The sequence below is a fragment of the Anoplopoma fimbria genome, chromosome 8, assembly GCF_027596085.1.
Source record: "Anoplopoma fimbria isolate UVic2021 breed Golden Eagle Sablefish chromosome 8, Afim_UVic_2022, whole genome shotgun sequence".
Taxonomy (NCBI): domain Eukaryota; kingdom Metazoa; phylum Chordata; class Actinopteri; order Perciformes; family Anoplopomatidae; genus Anoplopoma; species Anoplopoma fimbria.
This window is the reverse complement of record NC_072456.1, coordinates 24,085,218-24,109,800: the sequence shown is the minus strand read 5'-3', so window position 1 is coordinate 24,109,800 and position 24,583 is coordinate 24,085,218. Positions and strand designations below refer to the sequence as shown.

The window sequence follows — 24,583 nt, the reverse complement described above, 5'->3', positions numbered from 1 at the left end:
ATTATTATTATGAGTATTATTATTATTATGAGTATTATTATTATGAGTATTATGATTATTATTATTATTATTATTATGAGTATTATTATTATTATTATTATTATTATTATGAGTATTATGAGTATTATTATTATTATGAGTATTATTATTATTATCATCATCATCATCACGATTGTTATTGTTATTATTGTAATTATTATTATTATTGTTATGAGTATTATGAGTATTATTATGATTATGACTATTGAGTATTATGAGTATTATGAGTATTATGTGTATTATGTGTATTATTATGAGTATTATGAGTATTATTATTATTATTATTATTATTATTATGAGTATTATTATTATTATGAGTATTATTATTATGAGTATTATGAGTATTATTATTATGAGTATTATTATTATGAATATTATGAGTATTATGTATTATTATTATTAGTATTATGAGTATTATTATTATTATTATTATTAGTATTATTATTATTATTATGAGTATTATTATTATTATTATTATTATTATTATTATTATTATTATTATTATTATTATTATTATTATTATTATTATTATTATGAGTATTATGAGTAATATTATTATGATTATGAGTATTATTATTATTATCATTATTAATTTAAGTATTATTATTATTATTAACATATTGACTTAACTGAACTGTTTCAGCTCTAAAGGTATTTTATTATAACCTTCTTTATGACGCTTCCGCTCCCCGGAGGGTCACGTGACTCTGTGGCGTTGACGCGACTCTCCCTCGCAGCGGCTCTGCTCATCTCTTCACCCTGCGGTGTTTTTTGGGGAACATATTCTGCAACCTGCGCGAGGTGATCACGTACCAAACAATGGGGAACAGAGATGACGAGTATGACTTCTTGTTCAAAGGTGAGAGGGGAACCGAAACTGCTCCTGGATCGCTACGTGTGGTGTTATTTAGAGAGGAAAATCAGGCTAGCATGCATGCTAATTCTGTTAGCATCAGCTGGTGGAGGCAGCTAACAGCTAACTGTAAGCTAACACCACGTTTACTTTCACGTTAGACGTGTCGCTGGGCTGTGTTTGTGTCACTGTGTGTTGCTAATCATTTGTTTTCCCACAGAAGGATGTGCGTGTGGTGCGTTAGCCCCGCATGCTAACGTTACAGTAGCTAGTCGACTGGTGACGTCATCTGCTCCAGGTGTACCTGTGTGTGCAGCCTGAGGGTGTATTTATATTTACACACCAAGCAATTACACATTTCACCTGATTAAGTCAACAACTGATGACATGTGTTGACATCCTTTTATTGTTTACACATAATGCATACATATGTGGGTTAAGATTATTAAAATTAATAATACTACATGACATTACATTACATTACATTACATTTAGCATTTACAGCTTTTATCCAAAGCGACTGACAATAAGTGTATTCAAGAGATTCAAGAGAACTACTAGTCACCAGAAGTGCATCTCTCTTTCTTAAACAAGCATCTAAGAGCATAAACCAGAGCAAAAGTACAGAAACAATACAATACTAATAAGTGCAACAATACAATAAGTGCAACAAACTAATACCAATACAATAAGTGCAACAGGATTAAGATTATTAAATTTAATAATACTACATTACATTACAGTCATTCAGGAGACGCTTTTTTATCCAAAGCGACTGACAATAAGTGTATTCAACATAGGTATTCAAGAGAACTACTAGTCACCAGAAGTCATAAGTGCATCTCCTTTCTTAAACAAGCATCTTAAAGCATAAACCAGAGCAAAAGTACAGAAACAGACTAATACGAATACAATAAGTGCAACAAACTAATACAAATACAATAAGTGCAACAAACTAATATGAATACAATAAGTGCTAAGAGGAAGGCTCAGGGTAGTACTTCTTGAAGAGGTGAGTTTTCAGCCTGCGCCGTAAGATGGGCAGCGACTCTGCTGTCCTGACGTCAGTGGGGAGTTCATTCAGAATAGAGTTCATTAGAGAATAATGCAGAATAGAGGCACTCAGCTGTGTTATCTGTTACTAGGGGCCCCTACCCGCTGGGGCTGGGGGCCAATTAAAACTAGTTATTGAGGTGGTTACTGGCAGTATTAAACAGGTAATAAAAGGTGTTTTGAAAAAGTATGAGTCACTGCAACCACTGGAAGTGTTTGAGCATGCAGCCATAACTTTCCAGCCAAAATATTTTGCAGTTTTCTGCCGCGGAATGTGAGATTAGCTGTGGACAGACACAGAGGTGCACACTTACTCACTTATGTATGCATGCACACACACACAAACATGCAACTAATTGCATGACTCATTGTGGTTTTTCAGAACTTGCTATATTAACGGAAGTGTCATTTTCCTGAATAGGAAACGGGTTGTTGTTGTGTTGTTATTTTGAAGCACTTCTCCACAACATAAATCACATGACGGCTCCATTATACTGGTGGGATGTGTTGGAAGAACCGTCTCTAAGACTGATTCACAAGCAAGCTTTAGTAACATTAAATCCTGTAGTTAACCGAAGAGCGGTGGTTTACACACCACGTCATTGGCTGAAGTTTAGCCCAGGCCAGTGTGGCAGCTGGGAACTGATAAGATATACTGATGACTCAGGAAGATATCTACTGGAACAGAGGCCTTGATAAACCGTTGAGTCAGATTTCCCAGAAAACAGGTTGTTTTTTTTGTCCGCTTCTTCCTGCATGACTGTCAGTAGGGACAAAGTCTCAAAAGGATTTCTCCATACAAAAAGATAAGAAGTTATAAAAGTCAGCACTTTCACTTTTCCTGGAAGAGGCCATGGCTGAATGAAAACCTGACTATAGTGCATCCTTTTAATGATAGCTGTTTAGTGCGGTTTGAGTAACTGTAATCATCAATGTTTATAGTCATCATTTGGCACATTAGTCTGTTAATGTTCATTGTCATTTATAAGTAATGGTTAATAAATTGAGGCTAGTAGGTGAGGAGGTTTGAGGTTAAACTGGGTGGAGTAAAATGTCGTCAAACTTGATCACCGAACAACTGCTGGAATCCTTTAAAGTCTGAAGTCCCAAACACAGTGGAAGCGTTTGACGCACAGGTGTTTCAAAGTAAAGGAATGTTTTTAAATGGCCAAACACGCACCTCAATTAAGACCCAGCTACTAAAGATTTTTTCTTCTGCAGCTGCAGAATCTGTTTGGAGAGAGCTAAAAGGAATATAAAGCTAGGGATATTTCCCTAGAGGTTGATATTGAATTAAAGAAATCAATTATTATCTTATAACAATAATGATAATGTGGCTTTCACAGATATTAATCAACAAACTCCACCGGCGGCAGGTCACATCAGCCTCCACTACTTACCTTATACTCTGTTTGTAACTTGATCGCAGACCAAAATAAAACCTGTTGTTGTGGGGATTGTGAGCTCTCTGTACCCAGCCAAAGATTGTTTATGTGGCAAGAGAAGCTTTACTCTGTGAGTGTTTTTGTAGTCCCAACAACTCCAACTGAGTGATAATATTCTATCTAGCGGATCATGTGATGTCAATTTCACATTATGTAGTTGAACTTAAACTAATCTTTGTCATATCAATAATTTAATCTTATTAGTTGTATAGTTTTAGACGCTATTTAGATCAAGATAAAATATTAAGGTGTATATGTAATATACAAAAATATCGCCTAAAGCGCAACCTTGTCCTTAGAACAGTGCTGGTTCTCTGCTGTTGGCATTTCAGTACCTCAGGATCATTCATTGCTGCAGTCAAATGAGGCGCGTCGGTTATCGAGCCTTTTCTTGCACCGTTACCCTGAATAAAAGTTTCAATTTGTTTTGTTTGCAGTCGTACTAATCGGAGACTCCGGAGTGGGGAAGAGCAACCTGCTGTCCCGTTTCACGAGAAATGAGTTCAACCTGGAGAGCAAGAGCACCATCGGGGTGGAGTTCGCCACCCGGAGCATCCAGGTGGACGGCAAGACGATAAAGGCTCAAATTTGGGACACGGCTGGACAGGAACGCTACAGAGCCATCACCTCAGCGTGAGTTGTTATAATTATAAATGTATCTCCAGTATTTACTAGATTTCTGGTTATTTAAAAGATTATCGAGCCAATTAAGATGTTGAATTTCTTGCCCAAGGATGTCACGCTCAGAGTCAGGACCCTCTTTTCAATATTTGTTTCTATTCACCAAAAAAAAAAGTGTACGCTACATTTAGAATATTTAATACCACCATCTACTATAGGTATTACACTGACTATAGATACGTATCTCATAGAACTATGCCTTTTAACATGTATTGGATCATCTAGAAATACACTTAAATTCAGTTACCTATCACAAAGCACTTCTCTTGTTTTACAATTTCTATACTAATAACTGTATGCTACTAGATTGCACATTTACTATCACAGTAGACATGCAGATTCAATTCCTTAACTCCAAAAATCTTGCCATCTTAATTGTTTCTGCCTGACATTTTTTGGCATTGTAAAACAATTTTTTTGTTTTGTGAATTTACAACCATCACATTGCGGTAAGTCTTGATTCATCAACTTCTCTTCTTTGCTCTGCTGTCACCAGGTATTACCGGGGTGCAGTTGGAGCTCTCCTGGTTTACGACATCGCCAAGCACCTGACATACGAGAACATTGAGCGCTGGCTGAAGGAGCTGAGGGACCACGCCGACAACAACATCGTCATCATGCAGGTCGGAAACAAGAGCGACCTCCGTCACCTCAGGGCGGTGCCCACTGACGAGGCTCGAGCCTTCGCAGGTAAATCAACAAGCTCTGTTTTATAAAGAAAGCCAATCCACTCTCACATTCTGTATAATACTTATCAATGTATCTTTCTTCTCTTCCAACATTAGAAAAGAACAATATCTCCTTTATTGAGACGTCAGCGTTGGACTCCACAAATGTAGAAGAGGCTTTCAAGAACATTTTAACAGGTAGGAAAAGCAAGACTCAGTGCTGTGTCTCATGTGATGTACTTTGAAGATCTCAATGTTGCACATCCATCATTTTCAATCTGGAATACAGGGTTAAAAAATTGGTACAATGAGGAACAAATAGACAAGAGTTTTTTAAGTCATTGTAAACTAACTTTATCAGGTTATCTGAAGCCTGTTTGGTGGTTATTGAATTATACAAAGTTGTCCTTTTTTGTTCCTTACTTGAGTAGTTATAAATGTATATTATTTTATCTTTTTTTGCATTTAGTGTGGGATCATATCACAAATGTCCTATTATTTATACAATCTTGAAGTAGTATTGTCTACTTTTGCAGCTGAGGTTTACAGTTGTTTTAGAGCAGCTAAGGGCGTTCTATGTTTGTGCCTTATTACCACCTCAGCTGGTCTAAAATCCCTGTAAACAACAGCCTCAAGTGGCTTATTGCTTTTATAAAACAGTTTCTACTTACACCTGGAAAAAATAAATAAATGAACACAGGGCAACAAAAATGCTACAATTTAATTTTTGATTCAGGACAGGTAAAGATATTGCTCCAGCATCTTCAGCAAACAGAACATGTAGTCTCTTTAACGTTCCGGGCTTAGTTTCTTGACTTTTTTCCAGCTCTTAAATATCTCTCTCTTTTTTTTTTTATCTTCTTCCACTATCCTCTCCATCTCTTCGCTCCTCTTATCCATGCCTATTCTATCCAGTAAATCAACAACAAAATCTGACATTTTACAACAATAATAACAATTTGCAGCAGTAGTACAGCTGTGTGTTTATCATGTGACTTTTTATGACATATATATATATATACGATGACATTTTTTATGACTTTTGTTATAGCATTTCTATGACATACTATCCTATGATTTTTTTTAATTTTTTTACAACATACAATAGACATTTTTACAGCAAACGTCATCAAAAATATGCCTACACATGTCGTCTTTTGAATGCCAAATCTCAAGAACCCCTGGAGGGAATTTATTTGAATTTGGCACATAAATTCCCCTTCACATTTTTTATTGCATACCCTAACATGATTTTTTTTCATGACATGCCATAGTATGACTTTGATATTATTGTGAAAATTTCATGTCCTACTAAACTTATATTTTTCATGATATTTATGCCATACTATACAGGGACATTTCAATGGCATACTACACAACAACCTTTTTATGACGTTTACATGACATACTATGACATGCTACACTGATATGACATTTTTTGTGCCATACGATACTATGACAATTAATTTCTTTTGTTATGACATTTTTTGACATTTTTTATCCCATTTCTTCAGGATAAAACCTCATTTTTATAATGTGTTTATGACATACTATACTTTTGTTTATTTTGTAACTTTTTATGGAATACTATACTATGACCATTTCAAGACATGGTCATATATCTCTATACAATGATTTTAATTATATTATTTATGTCATACTAAACTGACATTTTTTTACAACATATGTTTGGCATATTATAGTATGAATATTTATTACATAAACTATACTATGACTTTTTTTTAAACCTCCACACCTACCTCAGCCGTGGTCGGATGTATCATGTTTTCTTTTGATCACAATCGAGGACCACAACGGAATTAAAATGTGACTTTTAACGTGCCTCTTTTTTCATGACATTTAGTATGAACATTTTTTATGACATGGTGTACTGACTTTTTTATGGCATACTAAACTGGCTTTTTTATGAAATTTCTCATGTCCTATTTAACTATGAGTATTTTTTTATTTTACATACAGTAGTCAAAAGTTTGGACACACCTTCTCATTCAACTACTTTGAAGAATCTAAAATATAAAACATATTCTGGTTTGTTGAGCATTTGTTTGTTTACCACATAATTCCATATGTGTTCCTTCATAGTTTGGATGTCTTCAATATTAATCTACAATGTAGAAAAAAATAAAAATAAAGAAAAACCATTGAATGAGAAGGTGTGTCCAAACTTTTGACTGGTACTGTATTTATCAAATCAAAGAGCAGACAATTAGTTTGTCAGCACAGATCTCTGAAGCATCTCAGAAGCCTGTGAAATAAATTGTCAGCAGTTACAACAAAACTGTGAATAATCTAATATTTAAGTTGTTCAGTTAGCTTAATGTTTTCACATGGGGGCTGCAAAAGCAGATTAAACTGTTTATATCTATATATATATATATATATATAGCATCACTATGTTTTTCCTCTGCAGAAATCTACCGCATCGTGTCACAGAAGCAGATAGCGGACAGATCTGCACACGACGAGTCTCCGGGCAACAACGTAGTGGACATAAGTGTCCCCCCGACCACTGACGGACAGAAAGGCAACAAACTCCAGTGCTGCCAGTGACACGCCTGTGACGCTCAACCCCATGACACTCAACCTCCACCTTTCCTCATCCACCTCGACATCACCTGTGCACTTTTTGTTCCCGTTGCTCTGCTCACGGCCAACTCCCTTGTCACTATCCTTTCGCTTTTTCTTTCTACCTATCATTCTGTTTTATATAAGACTTTTGAACTCACTCGTGCTCTTCTCTTTTGCCATGAATTAAAACTTCAAGAAGCCTTTATTTAACTTGGTCGGTCAAATTGGTCATGGAGTCAATGTGAAGGTTCCCGCGATGCAGGGACAGGGCAGCTGTTGCTGTCATAATGAAGCCTGTTAAGTTGTAAATTGATAGAACTAAAACTTTGTGGTTGTTTACAGGGAGTCTGTGAAAAACATTTAAATGGTTACCACTAGATGGTGCTGTGTAAATAATCTACAGGCAGTTACTCCAACCTGGTGAAGCAGTATTATGCGTTTTACAGCATGGTTCCTCCAACTTCCTTCTTTCATCAGATAAGTTATCATGCCAAAAATGTCCTCATTGTGTATTTATTGAAGAATATTTGGCTTAAGCTGTCATTGTTTAACTTTAAATTTAAAAACTGTATGAATTTCCAATAAAATTCTTGACAAAAGTAAACTGTTGATTAGATTTTCTTACTGAAAATGATGTTTTCTCTGATTTTAAAAGTAAGTACTACATGAGTTAGTCGGTACTTTTCAAATCCAGATTTTAGCTGTCATCAGTTTATAAGTACCACCCAGTAGTATTTGTGTCTTAATACAACCTGGAGCTTCAAATGTTTGACCCTTGCATTGTGCAGCTTCAGGTTGAGTAAGGTCAAACATATGATTCAAAGGTCATAGTATAGTATGTGCATAAATGTTGTGAAAAAAAGTCATAGTATACTTTGGTGAAAAAAGTCATAGTATTGTATGTCATAAAAATGTCTTAAGAAGTCATAGAATAGTATGTTGAAAAATATCGTAAAAAGGTCATATTACAGTATGTCAAAAAAAGTCATAAAAAAGTCATAGTATAGTATGTCCAAAACATTAGAAAAAAAGTCATAGTATGTTATGTCAAATAAAGTTGAAAAAAAGTAATATTATAGTATGTTGAAAAAATATCATGAGAAGTCAGTGTATTATGTTGGAAAAAGGTCATAGTATACTATCTCGTAAACTATTAGAAAAGATCAAAAAATAGTATACCGAAAAAAATCATATTAAGCTACGTCAAAAATTGTGAAGAAAAAGTCATAGTATAGTATGTTGTAAAATGTAATGAAAAAAAGTCCCGGTATAGTATGTCAACAAATTACCTGAAAGTCAATGAATAGTATGTCGAATAAAAGTCATTGTATGGTATGTAAATGGTAAGGTAAATGGTAAGGTCATTAAAAGGTCATAGTGTAGTATGGTCACCAGCATATGGAATATTTTGAAATGACGTTTTTCTAAATAAGCTGCTTATATTTTCCAAATGCAGTGGACGGGACAAGTCTCTACTGGAGCTAAACTTGGCAGTTGATCAGCATTTGTTTTTCCTCAGGATTAATGGCTACATGTGTACAGCTGTGGTCAAAAACAGACTTATAGTAATGACGTCTCATCTTCTGTGGACTAAGAGGATGATCTAAACAGCCATATCATAACATCTATACTGTAGTGTTGAAGCTAAACCAAACACCTTCAACTTTGTTTCTCTCTGACTGGACGGACAAAATAATAAAGCAAGATATAGACAAAATAGCAAATAAAATAAATGTAGAAATGAGTCATCCCTAACATTTTTTCTATTATGGTTTCAGAATGATGAAGACAGTTGGAGAACAATTAGATGCAGAAAAGAGTGTAGCCTCTACAGGATGATTGTTTCCGTGGCAACTATCATGTTTTCCCTAAATGATGTACAGCTTTTTTTTTAGAAATTCTATTATCTCAAATGGTTTGAGAATATTGCATATAGCTGCCCTCCATGGGAAAAAATATTGCTGCCCCTAGGTTTGAACCCTTATAAAACATGGGGTGTTTCTCGTTTTCTGCCTCGATTCCTCGCTCCTCCAGCTTGTGACCCGGTAACCAATCTTGTAGCTCAATCTCGTAGGACATCCCAATTCCTAAAATGCAGCTCGAGGAGGCGAGGAAAGGAATCGAGGAGGCACAAAGCTGGGAAAAGACCCATCAAAACAATCAACAAACAAAAAGAAATCAACTGAATTCACGTTCACACATAATTCATCATTATGTTTTATTTGCAGCGCAAACATTTCTCGGCTGATTTCAGGTCCCAGTATTTCGGTGAAGACATCTTTCTTTTTTTTTCCACAGCACACAATAACATTGTCGTATTTAAAAATGTGAATACTAAAGAATTGCAACATAAATTACAAATAATACATATAAACATACCCGCCCTCTCCCCCCCAAAAAAGACATGTAGAAAGATTACAAAAATGTTAAGACAACGTAACACAACAGAAGTAACATTTACAGAGAAAGCAATGATTTTAAATCCCTTTCCGGATTGTGGTAACTATGTATAGAATGTATTTATTACATTATGTTTAAATTGTAATAACACTTAAAAACTCTTTGGAGATATGAGGATCTGCAGGGAGAAGAAGCAGTGTTGCATACTTTATAGGAAACTTTGTACAAATGTCCAATGGTATAAAATGACCTATCATAATGGTCAGACATCTTCTGCATTGACCTACAAATTCAGTTGTTTTTTTTGAAAAGCTGCCGCTCTACTCTTTACATAGCCTCAGATCAGAGCCCCAATAGATCCAAACTCTTACTGTAAAGCCTCGTTCATGACAAACAGTAAACACACGGATGATCAAATGACTCATAAGCTTGTAAAGCCCCCCCCCCCCGACGAGTGCATCCCAGGATATAATCCGGTGTTCTGAGATCAGTTAAAAACAAACAAACGATTAACTGGGGCAGTATGTCGGACAGCCCCCCCCCCCAGGGGCTAAAAGTACCAATGTGTGAGGTCAGTGTTGACAAAAGGCCAAAGCGAGGACATAAACTATACACCTACTGGTTTCTGCTGATACCACACTGTCATCAGTCAAACATGGTTGCTCAACACAACATCATGGTGCAATTTCCGACCAAACAGCCCTTCTGAGATGCAGCCTGTTCTCCTATGAAGAACAACCTCAAGAGCCACTAAACTTGCATCTTCATTTCAGATCACAAAGTTACTGCAGCATGAAAATGAATAAGATGGCAGGAGAAAAAAAAATGCAATTTGTATTGATGCTCTCTGACAGCCGATGACTCTTTGTGATAAAGCCACACCACCACACAGTAAAATATTGTTTGGTCAAGCCTGATTGTTATAAAGCAAATACTTATGTATTTTAAAATATAAAAAAGCTTTAATAAAACACAATTATGCATAAAATCCAGATGTCTCAATGTACTGCATGTGTTAACAATCTGTCAGTACTGAATGCATTTACATCTAGAGAAAGTTAGAACAAATCATGATCAGTATGTTCATCACCATTAATTGTTAATCAAAAGTATGATCACTCATTAATAAAAAATATACATGTCATTCCGCTGAATAGAGAAAATCCAAAGTCAATAATTGTGATCTTAGAACTTAAGTTTAATCAAATAATAAATACTAATCAACTAGTCTATCTTACGAGTCGTTTAAAGCTCCACTGCTTTGAATGCAAAGTTGCAATTGCAGTTATAAATGAAGTGCTTACAAATAGTAAGATTTGCACAATAATACTGAACCATTGGTTTTAACATCTGCATCGTCCAAAAAGTCAATATGCTTCAATTACTATTTGAATAATGCTGGTTTTAACAATACGGCAGTTTAATCTTCAATTATCTCCCAGTTAACAGACTCAAGTGTGTTCACACGTCAACACTGTTTTTTGTCTATTTATGCCCAAAATCAAATTGCCATTGTGGATTAATAAAGTTGTATTGTATTGTATCAAGTAAACTGTCTTTCCATAAACTAAATCAAGTGGAATGAAATAATAAACTATCTGACCCGGAAATCTGGAAACCAGGTAGATTCTGTGGTTTCTAACAGCCACTATAAGTGATTTGATTATAAACTGCACCAAACTATATACCAACACAAGAGAGAGAGAGAGAGAGATGAATTTTCTCTGCTCTCCAGACACAAACAATACAGACCCAAATGAGTCCGCTCAGTAACATCATAACATAATGAGGGCATGTTTGCAACCCAAAAAAGACATTTAGAAAAGCACACACGCATCAAGTGGCTTCCTTGAAAGAAAAAAGAAAAGAAAACAAAGCTAAAATCCGACTAAGCCTCAGTGGTGCTTGCATAATGTACCCACCATGACAAACAATGTTGGTGGGAAAAGTTGACTAGCTCTAAACACCAGAACAGAACATGTTTTTTCTCCATCTCGATAAGAGACGGTAACGTTTGACTTCAGTGATAAATGCTTGCAGGACGTTTCCCTGAATCCTGATGTGATTATGGAAACTTAAACAAAGATATGCGTGTCGTTTTAAAAAAAATGAAACAGAACAAAATAGCGATAATTAAGTACTTTAACAGGCAGTTTAAAGGATGCTTCAGTACACTGCATCATTCACCCAACACTCTTTTGATAGAGCTTCATATCGGTCTATAAACGACCTACTTGCTATGTGCTGATAATACAAGAACCTCGATGAGGACACTGTCAAACCCTACTGCAGTAGGAGGAGTAAATCTGGTCATTCATTAGTGGTTAAAGTTTTTGTTGTTTGATAATATACTAACAAAATTAAAAATAAAAAATCCCCCAAATGATCAACAGTGCTTGCATGCATAACTGTGCATGTTTAGAGAGTCTTCATGTGCTGTGAAGACCTCAATGTCCACAGTGTTTTATTGCACTCTTATCTCTGGCTTTCCTAATGCTGTGCTGCCATCCACTCTTGGTTGAGATGTAAAAAAACAGATGTAGGATAAAAAAAACTAACAAAAAGAAAGTCCAATAGCCTTGTGCTAAATTAACATTTCATCTCAAACAGCATTACTGGCATCTGGATTGTGATGAAATCAAAAAATCCTTTACGGATTAACACGGGATCAGACAATAATTGCTGGAAAGAGCTCCCCGACGGGCAAACGTTGTGCTGAGAATGCAAGGCCTATGTAGGTAAGGGCATGCCGAGATATGACGAGTATCTAGCAGTTTACACACTTTCATCATCGCAGCGGGACAATGAATGGAGCTGCTGCACTCCTCTGTCATCCGAGGACCATCGATGGGTCGTTGAAAGAATAATTAAAACATTTCACAGTCCACTAAACAAGTTAGTTTGGTCATTTCTCATTCTACTGTCTCGGATATTTAATGTCATCATCGTATCTTTGATGATGCGACTGTTCCCTTTGTCTCTGTAACGGTCTCTGCACATGTGCTGTTAGGTTCCGCAGTGCCTTTGCTTGGTCAACACCCAGATGTGCTCATGTCTGCACCCACAAGGGGACAGATTTATGTTTAAAAAGTGATGTGAATTAAGTACTGATGGGGCAAAGACTTTTTTCTTTTCGGAAAAAAGCAACAGCAAGTGCTTTTTTTTTTTTTTTTTTTTTAAAGGCTGGCTGGCAGGCAACAATCAGCCCCCTGCTCATAACAAGACACCATCGTCCTCCTCATCAACCATCTCCAATTTGGTCTCATACTATACTCTCATTGGCAGACTTCTTCATCAGTTTGGCAGAGAGCAAGGAATGCTGGGAAGATTTAGACTCCTTGGCTTCGGGGATGAGCAGACGTACTTTCTGATTTGTTCGTCTCCACTCGGAGTACAGCTGACAGTGGTAGCGGAAAGACACCTGCACAGACAACAAGGTGAGAGAAGAAGACGGGAACAGGAGGTCAGTGATGAATCACTTCTAAGACAAATTAACAGGCAATTTTTAAACAAACATTACTATAGTGCTGCAGTCTTATCAGTATTTGAATTCATTTTTTTACCAGGGTCCACAGGACATAGATGGTGAAGAGGGCGATGGTGAGGGCTATGAGGCCCACGGCCTGCAGCCAGCTCCCCAGCTGAAGATGGTCCTGAGCGCCCCGCAGACACAGCCAGCCTGAAATGGCTGCTAGGGGCGTGATAAACAGGAAACACACCATGTCGCAGAACAGCGTCCTCTTCTCGTTACGAGGGCCGGGATCCTGCAGCCACTGTGGAATAAGAAGGAGGAGACAGGAAAACAGAGAAGAATACTTATATTGGAAAGAGAGGAAATGACACATTATAGTAGCAAGCAAGCTGAAAGAGGCTACTTCCTTTTTACATATTTAGATATGCACAGTCATTCACAAACAGCAGCACAACCAAAACAGACAGGCAGAAAGATTGATGCAGACGAGGCAAAGGGCATTGACCTTTGTTACCTCTGTGAGAGGCCTCGGCCGGCGCTCCGTGTTGAACTCCGTGTGGCAGAGCTCACAGTAGCTGGTGTTGGAAGATGACAGCCACTTCTCCAGGCAGCTCTTGTGCACCGTGCCCAGGGTGCCTGTGCAGTCGCACGGAGACAGCAGAGTCTCACTGCCGCCTCCTTCGTGGCAAATACGGCAGATGGGACCATCACTGAGACAAAATGAGATGTATCACAAAAAGGAAACGGTTTAAAATGCAGTTATAATGCTAAAGCACAGAATCGGCTATGGACCAGCTCAGAATGAAAAGACACATTTAAGCCATTTCTACAAGTGGAAGAGGCGGCAAGGGACCTGAATCATGTGAATACGTTACTCACAATAGGGAGTATATTAGAAATTAATATTTACATCCACGAAACAGACTTCAAATCCAGAATGTACCTCAAAAATACAATTTAACAGATACAATTATTATACGAGCAACATGTCACTAAAATGGATGATGTTCTGCTTGTCCTGCATATTTCCGTTCATGGTAATTCCCAACATAGGACCTCTCTCCTGACAACATGAGTGTAGGTAAGTCTCACCTCTGTGTGCTCATGGGTTTGAGAACAGATGAGAGCAGCCGTCCGTCTATGGCTGTGACCTGGGTGACGTAGAGCGCCTGACACCCGTCGCCGCCGGCTTCCTCCACGCTCTTCCACACACCGGGGTTGCTCGCGCAGTCACACAGAGAGCCAGGCAGGTGGCAACAGCCGCCCGTCGTCATGGTTATGGCGACCAAACACTGGCCGTGGAGGCGTAGTGGTGAGGGTGAAAAGGGTCGGGCAAGGTTGAATTTCGGGGCAGTACGCTGGTTTTCTACAAGCAAAGAAAGAAAGAGATTGAGCATTAATGGCTGTTTAGCATTTTGGAGGATCTATTAACAGGAAAGGAATATATTATTCATAAATACACTTTTAGGTCTATTGTAATAGCTGCAATGTTGCAATACAGCGCTTTCGACAGCCCAACCGCAGGGGATTGCAAGAAATTGCCACAAACGCTTGTTTTTTTCTTTGCTTTCAATTCTTTGCAATGGGAGAGCAGCGTTTTAACAAAACGCCAGCAGCAGCGGGATGAGATGCCAAGTGTCTATTCTGTGCTTCATCTTCATGCTGTTTTTGAGGTCACCAAGAGTTGATAAAGGTTCAACAGTCTATCACTCTTTACCCAGGAGGAGATACCACAAAGACCAATCGTCACATCCTACATGTAGGCCACAGCAACAACAAAGGATGTGCATTGACGGTGCAGAGTTGCTTGATAGGATTATATTGCAGCTGGTTTAGCTGCAGGGATCTAACTCAATACTGGACTAAATTCAAAAATGTTGTCCCCGTTAGTCACTACGACACAAACACATGATAAAAAAGGCTCCAGGTTAGAATTCTCAAAGTTTTATTTTCTGCTAAATGTAACAATGGCCTGTTTATCATCCAAATGAGTAAAATTAAATATTGCATGAAAGCAATTATAGTCGTTCCAAACAGTCATGTTATCAACAGTATTACAGTCCCATAAAAATACTAGGATTTCTTCAATAGAGTCTAACTCTAGGTAAACTTAGCTATATGTTATGACAACGTTCATTTGAACCTCGTGCACAGTTTTTTAAATGTCCTGCCATGTGAGAGTAGCTTACGTTATCTACAACGACACTGCGTTATTTAAGAGAAAGCTGTCAGTTTGGAGGAAGGCCAAGTTGCCCAAAGCATCTGCTAATCCAATATAAAAGCATGCGTGTTCGTCGGAGGCAGTGAGTGTGATGTGCAGCAGACTGATAAACAGCTGTCTCCCCTCAGATAACCCCTGACCCAAGATAACAGGCAGACTGCTGAATTTGCTACAGACTGCAGTCATTCCTCCTGCTGTTTGGGAATCATTCCACAGTACCAGACCAATGACAAATTCATTATTCTTTGTATAATGTTTTCATCTGACGAGCCATTGGATAGAGTTTAGAGTTATTATATGACACAAGCTATAAAACCAAAAAGTACATCTGACACATGTGTACTGTAGGTATTAAAGTAGCTTCTGAAGAACTTCTCAGCTTTCTCACGGTTTCAATGACGTCAAACAACGACATTAAAGTGTGTCACTTAAGAACACAGACATCTCGTATATGACACAAGACGGAGTTCACATACTGAGCCTACATTTGATCCGCTTCATACCAGACTAAAAGAAACGTGGCTGTTTACACCTCACTATTAAACCATAGCATTACACCCAAACTAATATATTAAATATATAAGCCTATTTACTCTACACTGTTGTTGTTGTTCTGTTGCTGTCAACATGAGGTTTAACTGGGCAGATGGTGCAGAAATTCTTGTGTTAATTTTATGGGATTTTGTGTCTTTATTTGATCTCCTTAGAAATAATCAACACAAGAATTGACACTCTAAAATCCTTTTAACGCAACATCTGATACAATTAAATCCATCCAATTTTATTATACTCGAGCTATATGTTTATTTTCTACAACTTTAACAGACAACTACAATAAATGTAATATCACCACAGGGAACAATTCTTGTCTTGTCTGTTTTATCAATTATGCAGACCATAAAACTGTAGATGTAACATTAGCTGTTTGTAATAAATCTCAAATATCATATCATCTTGCTCACACTTAGATTGTTAAAGCCAAACTGAACAGAGCCAGGAATTCAAATGCTTGTTGAAGCCTTAACCTGAACGTAACAGTATACAGGTCCCTGATCAGATGATCTGATCTCTTAACCCATTCTAAGAAAACAGTTTCAGTATTACTGCCTGGTGTTATTATTTATGCATACTGATACAGGATGGGGGGCACGATTAAGAGGCGCAATCCCTGACCCAGATAAACAAAAGGGAAGCCCCCAAAATAAGACAACAACATCTACATTCAACTCTGATCAGCTGAAAACACATTCATTCATGTATTTTTTTAAGCGTAACGATCAATTGTTCATGTGACTGTAACCTGATGCACATTTTAATATACTGCATTCATCAGTTAATATGTGCAGCTATATTATGCAGATTATACATTTACCACTGACAAACTAAAGCATGCTCCATTTTAAAAAGCTAATGTGACTGTTCTCACTGCATCCAGCTGTTGAAGCCGTGAACCAGATTATAGTCTGGAACATGATTTTTTTTTTTAATCTAAAGACTCAGCCTCTCTCTAACAATGCTATTAAGTTAAAAAAAGAATAAGCATAAATAGTGGTAGAGGAAGTACACAGATCTTTTACTTCTGTAAAAGTAGCACTACCACAGAGTATAAATATGCTATTCAAGTTCTTTTTTTTTCATATGCACAACAATTACAGAGAAGCTGAAATTGTTGGCAATTAAAATATAAAGACTCAGCCTCCCTCTAACAACGCTAATAAGTTAAAAAAGGATAAAATATATCAAACAAAATAATATAAATGAATAAACAGGAACAGGAATGTAGTAAATGTATATGCAAAATAATAAGTATAAATAGTGGTAGAGGAAGTACACAAGTAGCACTACCACAGAGTATAAATATGCTATTAGAACTAACAGTCCTACACTCAACATCTTACTTCTGTAAAAGTACAAAAGTATTAGCAGCAAATACACCAAAGTAAAAGTACTCATTATGCAGAAGAACTATATTTTATTATTGGATTATAAGAATGTAATGTTGCAGCAGGTACATTGTATTTTAGTTTCTGTCTGTATGCTGATTTTCTACTGTTTTTTAGTGCTTATTTATAATACTTGTTTTTTTATTTCATTTTTATTTTTATCTTGTCTTTCTTTTACTATGTCTCTTGTGTGCACTTTACTCTATGCTGCTGTAAGCCTGCAAATGTAATAAAGGATTATCTTATCTTATCTTAACTATTGTTTATACTGTTTATTAGTAGCCAAATCATCATTTATTTGTTGATTGTTTACTTTTAATAATCAAATGTATGCAAGTAACTAGAGAAATGTACAATATGTCCCTCTGAGGTGTAGTAGGAGTATACAGGAGCACATTAACATACATATAGACTCAGATGCAAAACATAAAGTAAAAGTACATGAAAGTGTCAACTATTATATAATTATATATATATATATATATATATATATATATGTTTATAAATGATCTGGCTTTATGTTACAAGGACATATTTATGACATTAGCAGCAATTATCCAGTTTCTATCCATTGTCATTTCCATTAAAAACACACACACACACACACACACACATGGTCAGTCTGTGATGGTCCAGCTGTGTTGTTAGCCACCTAGCTAGCATCCAGCTGTCAGTAGCTAGCTAGCTAGCTGCTAAAAACATTAAAAAAAGGTCTACTCACCTGGTGTATTCTTCTTAAACGTGTGCAGACACTACCGCCACGTGTCCCCCTCTCGTTTCATTGTGTATGTTTAGCTTTGTGTGGGAGTTAACAGCATTGGTCGCCAGTATGCTACTCAGCTAGCTAGCTAATGGTACGCTAGCTCTGTGCTAACACAGCTAGCAGCCAGACTTCCGCTCTCCAGAGGGCTCGACGTCAGCTGTCCGCGGGGACGAGCCGGGCGAGTGCATGGAGCTTTAAAGAGCTGAGCACGACAGCAGCCTGCAGCCGAGGGGAGGGGCGTTAAAAAAAATTAATATATATATATATATATATATATATATAGTATTTGTTTTTTTTGGTGTTTTTATGTATATTTGTTTTTTTGGAAACACATGTTTTTTATTTTATATTTTTTAAACATGTTTTTTTTTTTTGTAAACATACATACACAAAATAGTACCATCATTTTTTTTAAAAAGACACTATATGATTTATTTAAAGTGTTTGTTTTTTGGGTGTTTTTACATTGTATGTATGTTTTTTTAAACATACATACAGAAAATAGTGACATATGTATATACAAAAGACACCATATGATTTATTTAAATTATTTGTTTTTTTGGTGTTTTTACATTGTTTTTTGTTGTTTTTTTTTAACATACATACATAAAATAGTGACATATGTATATACATCCTACACAATGTTTATACAATCATTTTTTTAAAAGACACCATATGATTTATTTAAAGTATTTGTTTTTTTGGTGTTTTTACATTGTTTTTTTTTTTTAAACATACATACATAAAATAGTGACATATGTATATACATCCTACACAATGTTTATACACCATCATTTTTTTTAAAAGACACCATATGATTTATTTAAAGTGTTTGTTTTTTGGGTGTTTTCACATTGTATGTATGTTTTTTTAAACATACATACACAAAATAGTGACATATGTATATACAAAAGACACCATATGATTTATTTAAAGTATTTGTTTTTTTGGTGTTTTTACATTGGAAACAGATGGGTTTTTTTTTTATTTAAAACATACATACATAAAATAGTGACTTACAGTACCAGTCAAAAGTTTGGACTCACCTTCTCATTCAACTACTTTGAAGAATGTAAAATATAAAACATATTCTGGTTTGTTGAGCATTTGTTTGTTTACCACATAATTCCATATGTGTTCCTTCATAGTTTGGATGTCTTCAATATTAATCTACAATGTAGAACATTTTTTTTATAAAATAAAGAAAAACCATTGAATGAGAAGGTGTGTCCAAACTTTTGACAGGTACTGTATATATATACTGCCTACACAATGTTTATACACCATATTATTTTGGTGTATTTTCTTTTTTACAAATAACTAACAAAAACACTGTCTTTATTTTTATTGCAAACAATAACTCTTAGTGCTACAGTTTGTTTTATTGAGTAATCTAAAGAGCAAGATTATCTTTTATTAGTTGATCTTTCAAATGGCTTGTTTTGTTTGCAATGCTGTGCACTTTATCTTTAACTATATCTTTTTTAGTACAATTTGTGTGTTTTATTTTTTATTATTTAAAAAGAATGAAAAGCACTTTAAGCTGCATGTCTGGCATGAAAGGTGTTACACAAATAGTTTATTATTAAATGGAAAAATATTAAAACACTCTCCAACTGCAATGTCTCTATAAGGTCTATTTTGACAAATGTAACCATTAACCCACAGTGTGTATTTAATCTTTTTCTAATTTACTGACATGAAGATCATCTCTGCTCCAGGCCTCATGAGACAGAAGTCATATCAGTCATCAGGCCAATTGGGTCAAGATGGGTTAATATCAGGATATATTTAAAATAGAGTTTTGTATTCAATTAAAATAGAAAATAAATACTGTGAATTTCACCATAACTTTCAAAGACAGACTACGTTCAGCAGAGCACATTAGTCAGACGATTCTCCCTGATTCTATTTTTAAAGTCCTGGTAATGGCAGGTCCTGCAGCTGCATAGTGAGTATTCATTCTTAATTATGGCACGCTACGTATCTAACCATTCTCATAAATACAGACCATATAGGACTGATTAATTAAAAAAATATACTTTGTTTTTGACAAATGTTTAACTTGCATTTTTATACTAAAATTGACAATATTAGTTTGAATGAGGATGAAGAATTCTCAAACTAAGTACATATTGATTAGAAGCTGTAAAATGAGCACCCAGTCGTCATACGAGTAGATTTTTAAAAGGTAGCTTGTCGAATGCACTTGTACACACACACATCTCCTCTGACAGGACAACCGCCCACTAGTTGACACCCATGTTGCTAAACTAGTGTGGTGGAAACAGCAATGCGTTGCTGCTCCACTGAGTGAGTAACATCCAAAAATAAGTCTGTCTTCTATAGTGTATGGTCATGTGAACCAGGTTTATTTTCAGCTTCAGTATTTTGTGTGTAATGCAAAATGAACAGAAACAAGTTTGCTGCCTTTACATATATTTGAAGAAATGTGAAATATCATTGAATCAATAACGCATGAAAGCATTTCTCCCACGAGTGATTAAGAGGCATTTCAGCCAAGCACACAAACAATTTGCATTTCTGATTTTCAGTTCCACTTTCCCAGCTGGGTGGAGTTAAAGTGTTACATGAAGAGTATTTTTAAGTGGTTTATTTTCCATTTAAATGATCTCAGGTTACACACTTCTTTATCCATTTCCCTTTAACAGATGTCACATTCAAATGAAAACAAAAAGGGTGAATGAGTACATGTGAGGAAAATGATGTTTAAGACAAAAGAACACAACAGATGTTTTCTGTCTTTACAACCAACAGGGAGATGACGTTTGAGTGTTTTTTTCTTTTTTAAATGATGATTTGTTCCACTGAAATGATTGGACATAAGTGCAAAAGAGATTTTCATTTTCCAGACAGCTTGTTAAAAGAAAAATTTTGACCTCAGCCAACTTTGATCCAGGCTGATAGTATTATCACACAAATAATAAATCACACACCACAATTCATAACATTAATTTTTTGCTATTTAGCATTACAGATCTTTAGCAAATAGCATGGAGTGGTTCGCCAAATACAGCAATGAAATGCAACTTGAACACGCTTTAAATGAGAAAACCCAAAACTGATAAGATTGCATCCGTCTACTTTGGTATCTCTGTGCACCAAGATTAACACACACACACACACACACACACACACACACACACAACAGACGAATAAAATCAATTAATTTCTTTCACACTTACACTTATTAAGTCAGACAGTCACAGCCAGTCTGATCCCTGGCTCATGCTAATTTCATGCCACGGTGGGCACGGGGCTCGAAGAGGAAAATTAAAATCGAAGAGGCAAATAGAAACTCCAGACAGAGCGGGAGGACACATCAATACTCCAGCGGTACCTTCTTCTCATCTCTTCTACACCCGTACTGCGTGACAAGCAGAATCAGGTCAACCAGACATGAAATTGGGATTCCACTGTAGCAGCAGATCGTGGCAAGAGTCTGTATCATTGCAAGCCGAGGAAAAGGAGACAAACCAGTTGAAGCGCTGACGCACAGGTCTACTGATCCCTCACCATTCCTTCAACAGGAGCGGCTCAATGGGACCATAAAGGCTAGTTAACTAAGGATCGACCTCAGAAGAGCTTTACACTCTGTCCTTCTGCAGACTATCACGAGGCCGTAAATTCTTGAGGACAGGAGAATGGAGAATTAAGAGGGAAGAAAAAAACAGAACAAAAACAGACAAAGAAGTAAAACAGAAAAAAAAAGGAATGTCAAGTACAAAGAGTCCTGGTGTTACAGACTTTTGAACCCATGAGGGCATCATGCTGACAGCAGCATGACAACTGAAGTGAACCAGAGGTGAAGAGATGAAAAGACCGACAGAAAGTCAAACAGGAAATAGGAAACGTGAGCGTCACAGGCTTTGGCAGCAGGGGAGTTTATTGCCCCGCTGGCCGTCTGAGGTTGGAGGGAGGCTTATGTCCACTACGTTGTTGCCTGGAGACTCATCGTTTGCAGATCTGTCCGATATTTGCTTCTGAGATACGATACGGTAGATTTCTGTGAGATAAAACAGTGACCATGAGTAAAACTAAATATTAGCGATCGATTTGTTTGAAATTTCTTATACACAACATTAAACAGTTTGGTATGATACAAAGATTGAAGTAAAAATAAACACATCCTAACAAAATATAGCCATAGCGATCATAAAATCTTTTTTCCAGTTTTCTTACCTGTGAGAATGTTCTTAAAGGCTTCTTCTACATTAGTGGAGTCCAAGGCGGAGGTTTCAATAAATGAGATAGCGTTCTTTTCTGAGCAGAAAAAAGAGGAGACAAAGTATATTTTGCACTTCAAAGAAATTTAAATGGTAAACAATGGATATCTTTGATAATAACCTGTGTATTCTTCAAATAAGTGGTTAAGGCGAGACACTAAAGGAAAAAACATTGTTTTTTGAGATTTTTGGGCTATTTTGCTTAAAAAAGATGTCTTCTTTGAGAGTAGGGAAAAGAAAACATCCAAAATACACATTACGGCGTTTATTTTTCTATTTGCGTAGATTCCTCCTAAATTAACCAAAAGTCAACATTTGATAATGCTTCATTTGCATATTTAAGCATACATTTTCAGACAACTAGTACCCAAAAACATATCATTCAAAGCAATGTTCAGATTACTATTATGGAAATGTATGCAAATTAGCACACATATTATAAAATAATGCCTAATTTGAATATAAAAATGTAGTAATCAACAGAATAAGTTTCATGATGATATCTATTAATATTTTTTTTTACCCTTCACCTGTAGTGTTTCCCCTTGAACTGATTTTTTGTTAAAAAGAAACAACAACACTGAGTTCTTTAATTGCATGACTATTTTAAATACCATGCCATTTCCCTAAATGCAAATCTTAATAATTTACCTGCGAAGGCTCGAGCCTCGTCAGTGGGCACCGCCCTGAGGTGACGGAGGTCGCTCTTGTTTCCGACCTGCATGATGACGATGTTGTTGTCGGCGTGGTCCCTCAGCTCCTTCAGCCAGCGCTCAATGTTCTCGTATGTCAGGTGCTTGGCGATGTCGTAAACCAGGAGAGCTCCAACTGCACCCCGGTAATACCTGGTGACAGCAGAGCAAAGAAGAGAAGTTGATGAATCAAGACTTACCGCAATGTGATGGTTGTAAATTCACAAAACCAAAAAATAGTTTTACAATGGCAAAAAATGTCAGGCAGAAACAATTAAGATGGCAGTTTTTTGGAGTTAAGGAATTGAATCTGCATGTCTACTGTGATAGTAAATGTGCAATCTAGTAGCATACAGTTATTAGTATAGAAATTGTAAAACAAGAGAAGTGCTTTGTGATAGGTAACTGAATTTAAGTGTATTTCTAGATGATCCAATACATGTTAAAATGCATAGTTTGGATGTTTTTTTGGATGAGGCAGGGTTCTATGAGATACGTATCTATAGTCAGTGTAATACCTATAGTAGATGGTGGTATTAAATATTCTAAATGTAGTGTACACTTTTCTTTGGTGAATAGAAACAAATATTGAAAAGAGGGTCCTGACTCTGAGCGTGACATCCTTGGGCAAGAAATTCAACGTCTTAATTGGCTCGATAATCTTTTAAATAACCAGAAATCTAGTAAATACTGGAGATACATTTATAATTATAACAACTCACGCTGAGGTGATGGCTCTGTAGCGTTCCTGTCCAGCCGTGTCCCAAATTTGAGCCTTTATCGTCTTGCCGTCCACCTGGATGCTCCGGGTGGCGAACTCCACCCCGATGGTGCTCTTGCTCTCCAGGTTGAACTCATTTCTCGTGAAACGGGACAGCAGGTTGCTCTTCCCCACTCCAGAGTCTCCGATTAGCACGACTGCAAACAAAACACATACACGGCACAAAAAGACATTAAAACAGTCGCCCTGCAGTAAAAATGTAAGTGGTGCTTTTCAACTCCTGTCACTATTATTCGATATTCGATGTGTCCTTGGGCAAGACACTTAACCCCAAGTTGCTCCCAAAGGCTTTGCCATCGGTGTGTGGACTGGATGTTGCATGAATGTTAGTTAGAGTCTGATGGGCAGGTGGCACCTTGCATGGTAGCCCCTGTCATCAGTGTGTGAATGGGTGAATGATATGTAATGAAATGTAATATAAGCTTTGAGCTACTGATTGTAAGTCGCTTTGGATACCAGCGTCTGCTAAATGACTGTAATGCAATGTAATATTATAATACAGTCCTGATAAATAGCAATGTAAGGATATTTAAGGAGTCGTTATTTCACACCTTGTTTTTCATGAATCCAGTAATTATGATGTTTTAGTGATAATATTTTCGTTTTCTACTGTTGTTTAATTGTTTGTTGTGAAAATAAACGTACAGTTCCAGTCAAAAGTTTGGACACACCTTCTCATTCAACTACTGTGAAGAATCTAAAATATAAAACATATTCTGGTTTGTTGAGCATTTGT

At 36.4% G+C, this 24,583-nt stretch overlaps 3 protein-coding genes across 4 annotated transcripts in view; 1 reads left to right on the top strand and 2 right to left on the bottom strand.

The window, feature by feature from the left end:
* The first annotated feature begins 758 nt into the window (after positions 1–758).
* LOC129094952 (ras-related protein Rab-11B) lies at positions 759–7,923 on the top strand. Its single transcript, XM_054603272.1, has 5 exons — positions 759–898; positions 3,828–4,023; positions 4,568–4,761; positions 4,857–4,937; positions 7,171–7,923. The coding sequence occupies exons 1-5, from the start codon at positions 859–861 to the stop codon at positions 7,308–7,310; spliced, it is 651 nt and encodes a 216-aa protein (XP_054459247.1). The 5' UTR covers positions 759–858; the 3' UTR covers positions 7,311–7,923.
* A 2,701-nt stretch (positions 7,924–10,624) lies between these two features.
* Positions 10,625–14,553, bottom strand: marchf2 (membrane-associated ring finger (C3HC4) 2). 2 transcript variants are annotated; one of them, XM_054603269.1, is made up of 4 exons: positions 14,293–14,553; positions 13,706–13,910; positions 13,292–13,501; positions 10,625–13,149 (listed from the first exon to the last, which is right to left on the bottom strand). In XM_054603269.1, the coding sequence occupies exons 1-4, from the start codon at positions 14,472–14,474 to the stop codon at positions 12,991–12,993; spliced, it is 756 nt and encodes a 251-aa protein (XP_054459244.1). In that variant the 5' UTR covers positions 14,475–14,553; the 3' UTR covers positions 10,625–12,990. The 2 variants fall into 2 exon arrangements, with proteins under 2 accessions (XP_054459244.1, XP_054459245.1); XM_054603270.1 differs by having other exon boundaries at positions 13,715–13,910.
* Positions 14,554–20,459: 5,906 nt separating this feature from the next.
* The window catches only part of LOC129094951 (ras-related protein Rab-11B-like), a 5,549-nt gene continuing 1,425 nt past the window's right edge, over positions 20,460–24,583 (bottom strand). The window contains exons 2-5 of the mRNA XM_054603271.1: positions 23,789–23,984; positions 23,026–23,219; positions 22,331–22,411; positions 20,460–22,154 (exon numbers count right to left, since the gene is read on the bottom strand). Of these exons, the coding sequence (XP_054459246.1) occupies positions 22,009–22,154; positions 22,331–22,411; positions 23,026–23,219; positions 23,789–23,984 (617 nt within the window). The 3' untranslated portion in view covers positions 20,460–22,008. The remainder of the gene's footprint in view (positions 22,155–22,330; positions 22,412–23,025; positions 23,220–23,788; positions 23,985–24,583) is intronic.

Bases quoted from the DNA above. Each gene is read 5' to 3' on its own strand.
- LOC129094952 (XM_054603272.1), top strand. From the start codon at position 859: ATGGGGAACAGAGATGACGAGTATGACTTCTTGTTCAAAG. The intron at 4,024-4,567 runs GTGAGTTGTTAT...TGCTGTCACCAG, and splicing joins TACAGAGCCATCACCTCAGC to GTATTACCGGGGTGCAGTTG. The intron at 4,938-7,170 runs GTAGGAAAAGCA...TTTCCTCTGCAG, and splicing joins TTTCAAGAACATTTTAACAG to AAATCTACCGCATCGTGTCA.
- marchf2 (XM_054603269.1), bottom strand. From the start codon at position 14,474: ATGACGACGGGCGGCTGTTGCCACCTGCCTGGCTCTCTGTGTGACTGC. The intron at 13,911-14,292 runs GTGAGACTTACC...ATTTTGTCTCAG, and splicing joins AAACCCATGAGCACACAGAG to TGATGGTCCCATCTGCCGTA. The intron at 13,502-13,705 runs GTCAATGCCCTT...CTTATTCCACAG, and splicing joins CTCTCACAGAGGTAACAAAG to TGGCTGCAGGATCCCGGCCC.